Source organism: Cynocephalus volans, chromosome 1 (assembly GCF_027409185.1).
Source record: "Cynocephalus volans isolate mCynVol1 chromosome 1, mCynVol1.pri, whole genome shotgun sequence".
In the NCBI taxonomy this organism is placed as follows: domain Eukaryota; kingdom Metazoa; phylum Chordata; class Mammalia; order Dermoptera; family Cynocephalidae; genus Cynocephalus; species Cynocephalus volans.
Window position 1 is genome coordinate 75,465,053 of NC_084460.1, and position 6,000 is coordinate 75,471,052.

The 6,000-nt window shown below is 36.9% G+C and overlaps 1 protein-coding gene across 5 annotated transcripts in view; it reads right to left on the reverse strand.

The window, feature by feature from the left end:
* The window catches only part of CP (ceruloplasmin), a 68,201-nt gene extending 62,436 nt beyond the window's left edge, over positions 1-5,765 (reverse strand). For all 5 annotated transcript variants that reach the window (XM_063091380.1, XM_063091357.1, XM_063091347.1 and 2 more), the window contains exon 1: positions 5,594-5,765. In XM_063091380.1, coding sequence (XP_062947450.1) covers positions 5,594-5,739 — 146 coding nt within the window. In that variant the 5' untranslated portion in view covers positions 5,740-5,765. The remainder of the gene's footprint in view (positions 1-5,593) is intronic.
* Between the last annotated feature and the right edge of the window lie 235 nt (positions 5,766-6,000).

Here is a 6,000-nt window from a genome sequence, read left to right on the forward strand (position 1 = left end):
GCTTCAATCCAATGGTCTACCTCACACTCATCCTTCACTCTGTCACACCTTGCTCTACAGGCTGTTGGTTTCCACTCCTTTTTAACCACCACAGAAAAAGGAGCGCCAACCATGTCTGACGATACCTCACCATCCTTCGCTGACTGGGCTAGACATGCTGCAAATCTGGGACAAAGAATGGAGCAAAAAGTTGCTACTTACCTTCATCTATATAAAAAGTTTAGCATAGTATTGGCAGAACTGCTGAAGCCCTATTCAAAATTCAGTGTTCTTTTTTGCTCAGCATTGCTCTGGCTATGCGTGGTCTTTTATTATTCCATATAAATGACTGGATAGTTTTTTCCATTTCTGAGAAAAATGTCTTTGGAATTTTGATGGGGATTGCATTGAATTTGTATATCACTTTGGGTAGTATGGACATTTTCACTATGTTGATTCTTCCAATCCAAGAGCATGGGATATCTTTCCATCTTCTTGTATCCTCTCTAATTTCTCTCAGCAGTGGTTTGTAGTTCTCATTATAGAGATTTTTCACCTCCTTGGTTAACTCAATTCCTAAGTATTTTATTTTTTTGGTAGCTATTGTAAATGGGCAGGCTTTCTTGATTTCTCCTTCTGCATGTTCACTACTGGAGAAAAGAAATGCTACTGATTTTTGTGGGTTGATTTTGTATCCTGCTACTGTGCTGAAATCATTTATCAATTCCAGCAGTTTTTTTGTAGAGGTTTTAGGCTCTTCGATATATAGGATCATGTCATCTGCAAACAGGGACAGTTTGACTTCATCTTTTCCAATCTGGATGCCCTTTATTTCCTTCTCTTCTCTGATTGCTCTGGCTAGTACTTCCAACACTATGTTGAATAGGAGTGGTGAGAGGGGACCCCAACAGTTTTTTTGTAGAGGTTTTAGGCTCTTCGATATATAGGATCGTGTCATCTGCAAACAGGGACAGTTTGACTTCATCTTTTCCAATCTGGATGCCCTTTATTTCCTTCTCTTCTCTGATTGCTCTGGCTAGTACTTCCAACACTATGTTGAATAGGAGTGGTGAGAGGGGACATCCTTGTCTAGTGCCTGTTCTTAAAGGAAAAGCTTTCAGCTTTTGCCCATTCAGGATGATATTGGCAGTGGGTTTGGCATATATGGCTTTAATTATGTTGAGATACTTTCCCTCTATACCTAACTTATAGAGGGTCTTTGTCATGAATGAGTGCTGAACTTTATCAAATGCTTTTTCAGCATCTATAGAGATGATCATATGGTCCTTGTGTTTGAGTTTATTGATATGGTGTATCACATTTATTGATTTGTGTATGTTGAACCAACCTTGCATCCCTGGGATGAATCCCACTTGATCATGATGAATAATTTTTCGTATGTGTTGCTGTATTCTGTTTGCTAGTATTTTAGTGAGGATTTTTGCATCTATATTCATCAAGGATATCGGCCTGTAGTTTTCTTTTTTGGTTATATCTTTACCTGGTTTTGGTATCAGGATGATGTTTGCTTCATAGAATGAGTTTGGGAGATTTGCATCCATTTCAATCTTTTGGAATAGTTTGTAAAGAATAAAGCTGGAGGCATAACACTACCTGACTTTAAGCTATACTACTATACTACAAAGCTATAATAACCAAAACAGTATGGTACTGGCATAAAAACAGACATACTGACCAATGGAATAGAATAGAGAATCCAGAAATCAACCCACACACTTACTTCCATCTGATCTTCGACAAAGGCACCAAGCCTATTCACTGGGGAAGGGACTGCCTCTTCAGCAAATGGTGCTGGGATAACTGGATATCCATATGCAGGAGAATGAAACTAGATCCATACCTCTCACCGTATACTAAAATCAACTCAAAATGGATTAAGGATTTAAATATACACCCTGAAACAATAAAACTTCTTAAAGAAAACATAGGAGAAACACTTCAGGAAATAGGACTGGACACAGACTTCATGAATACGACCCCCAAAGCACGGGCAACCAAAGGAAAAATAAACAAATGGGATTATATCAAACTAAAAAGCTTCTGCACAGCAAAAGAAACAATTAACAGAGTTAAAAGACAACCAACAGAGTGGGAGAAAATATTTGCAAAATATACATCTGACAAAGGATTAATATCCCGAATATATAAGGAACTCAAACAACTTTACAAGAAGAAAACAAGCAACCCAATTAAAAAATGGGCAAAAGAGCTAAGTAGGCATTTCTCTAAGGAAGATATACAAATGGCCAACAGACATATGAAAAAATGCTCAACATCACTCAGCATCCGGGAAATGCAAATCAAAACCACATTGAGATACCATCTAACCCCAGTTAGGATGGCTAAAATCCAAAAGACTATGAACGATAAATGCTGGCGAGGCTGCGGAGAAAAAGGAACTCTCATACACTGTTGGTGGGACTGCAAAATGGTGCAGCCTCTATGGAAAATGGTATGGAGGTTCCTCAAACAATTGCAGATAGATCTACCATATGACCCAGCTATCCCACTGTTGGGAATATACCCAGAGGAATGGAAATCATCAAGTCGAAGGTATACCTGTTCCCCAATGTTCATCGCAGCAGTCTTTACAATAGCCAAGAGTTGGAACCAGCCCAAATGTCCATCATCAGATGAGAGGATACGGAAATGTGGTACATCTACACAATGGAATACTACTCAGCTATAAAAACGAATGAAATACTGCCATTTGCAACAACATGGATGGACCTCGAGAGAATTATATTAAGTGAAACAAGTCAGGCACAGAAAGAGAAATACCACATGTTCTCACTTATTGGTGGGAGCTAAAAATTAATAAATAAATTCACACACACACACACACACACAAAACCGGGGGGGGGGAAGAAGATATAACAACCACAATTAAAAGACTATGAACGATAAATGCTGGCGAGGCTGCGGAGCAAAAGGAACTCTCATACATTGTTGGTGGGACTGCAAAATGGTGCAGCCTCTATGGAAAATGGTATGGAGTTTCCTTAAACAATTGCAAATAGATCTACCATACAACCCAGCCATCCCACTGTTGGGAATATACCCAGAGGAATGGAAATCATCAAGTCGAAGGTATACCTGTTCCTCAATGTTCATCGCAGCACTCCTTACAATAGCCAAGAGTTGGAACCAGCCCAAATGCCCATCATCAGATGAGTGGATACTGAAAATGTGGTACATCTACACAATGGAATACTACTCAGCTATAAAAACGAATGAAATACTGCCATTTGCAACAGCATGGATGGACCTTGAGAGAATTATATTAAGTGAAACAAGTCAGGCACAGAAAGAGAAATACCACATGTTCTCGCTTATTGGAGGGAGCTAAAAATTAATATATAAATTCACACACACACACACACACACACACACACACACACACAAACCGGGGGGGGGGGAAGAAGATATAACAAGCACAATTATTTGAAGTAGATACGACAAGCAAACAGAAAGGACATTGTTGGGGGGGAGGGGGGGAGGGAGAAGGGAGGGAGGTTTTGGTGATGGGGAGCAATAATCAGCTACGATGTATATCGACAAAATAAATTTTAAAATAAAAAAATAAAATAAAATAACAACCACAATTACTCGAAGTTGATATGACAAGCAAACAGAAAGGACATTGTTGGGGGGGAGGGGGGGAGGGAGAAGGGAGGGAGGTTTTGGTGATGGGGAGCAATAATCAGCCACAATGTATATCGACAAAATAAAATTTAAAATATTAATAAATTAATAAAATAAAATAAAATAATAAATAAATAAATAAATAAATAAATAATTAAAAAAAAAAAAAGAAAATTCAGTGTTCTGATATATGGGGGGAAAATCAGGCCAAGTAAGGAGTCCCATGGAAAGCCTGCACAGCTCTAGGCTGTTGTTGAAGTCACAGGAGATTACGGGGCAAGGACAAAAAGAGAACTGACCTGCACAACTGAAAGATGCCCCACTTTTCCTTTTAAGTGTCCCTATTAAATATTCCTTTGAAATGACAATGGGGTAAACAAGATTATACTCACTGCATAGCCCTCCTGGCAAGACAGGCCACAAGGAGTATCTAAAAACAAAGGAATTCCCTTTGCCTCCCCAAATTCTCAACCTCCTTCGTGCTTCTATTCCCTAATTTCTAGAATTAGATACTTCTTTATTGAAGTATGGATGGGGCAATGTCTTGCACTTAGTTTATGCCCAGTAAAGCTGATTTGATTTTTGATTATGAACCATGGCACAGAGGGGTGCGGGGGGGGACATGGAGCAGATAGTACTTCTATTTTTTAATGTGTCTGACTTTATCCTTGGAAATAAAAACCATGTATAATTTACATTATATTTAATCAGGAACATACTGAATCCATACAAAATCATGCTTCTGGTAAAGCTGTAAAAATATGTCATACTCCTAAGAAAAGAATACTATCTCAAAACTAGTTCTTAAAAAAAAAAATTGAAAGGTATACTAGCTTTATTTACAACCAGTTATCTTTAGGTCAGAGACTTTCCTTACTGTATATCATTAAATTAATAACTTAATAATTACATATTATTATCAGGTATGCATTTATTTTTTACTGTGAAAAATTTCAATCATATAAAAAGTTAAAGAGAATAGCATATACCCATCAACAAGAGTGAACAATTATGAAATTTGTCATGCTTGTTTAGCTATTTTTTAAAGACAGAATTTTTGTAGCTAAAGGTCATTGGGCTTATTTGTGGTTTTTTGCCATTAAAATGCAAATGTCAGTTTTTTGCAAATATTAATAGCAAATATTAGTTTTGAATGTCCAATTTCCATTTGGTGGTAAATGTTTAACAGTATTAAAAGTGATGATGACTTCAGTATAGATAAACTTCCATAACAAAAAACTTCAAAAATAACTGTACTTTATTGTTTTCATGTATAGTGAATACTGCTCAAAATAGGGGGTTTTCAATTGAAACATTTAAATATTTAAGTTACACAGAGTTTTGGGGGTCAGTATAATAAGTATCTAACGTTTTTGTATATAGGTGATGTGCCCAGCACTATACTAAGAACTTTACATGCATCTACTCTTCAAAGAACCCTACGAGATATGCTTACTGGGACTCTGAAGCTGAGTAATCCAGTTAATCAATTAATTGTCCAGAGTCACTCAACAAATATTAGGCGGAATCATATTTGTTAAAATCATATTTTATTTCTATAAACAATGCTTTGAAAGATTTAAAAAAATATTCTTATCATTAATAGCCAGTAGATGGTGTAATAAACATGGCATTTTATACAGTCATTGTTTAAATTAAAGAACTTCTGCACAAACAAGCAAAAAGCCAGAATCCTGATGGTAGATGCACTAATAATCGGGGGGGGGGGGCAAAAGAGGCCAAACGCAGTTCCCCAGGAACAACAGAAAAGGAGCAGCCTCTCAAATTAAAAATATACAGGATATAGAGGAGATTGATTATAGTGTCTTGGGCTTTAAGGCCACATTTTGCAGTTTCTGTATATGACAAATTAAAGAAATGTTTTATCTTTATTTTTTAAATTGATAATTATAAATTTGGTCCGTAAATAATAAAAATAGTGACTTACGTGTCAACCGAAATAAGTTTCTTTTCCCCATTGTCAGAGGCATAGTTCCAAGTTGTTTCAATAATTCCTATGTAGTAATGCTTATCTTTCGCCCAGCCTGGGGTACTATATAAAAACAGAAAAATACCAAGCATCAAAATCTTCATATTTCCACCCTGTCGGAGCCTGAGAAACAAACAACTGAAATCAGAAGCAGGCAATTTTATAAATAAGGTTTTCTTCTTTTATTTGCTTGATTGACACAGTTTAATGTTGCACAAGAGTACACCGTTTCCTCAGAGCAAATAACATTTTCCAATTGAGTTCAGTTCTCGTAACCCAGAAAAAAAACAGTTCTCGGTTGCCAGGCTTCTCTGACTATAAACAGAAAGTCAGCAGTTACTGTTGGAGGCCCTAGCATATGCGTA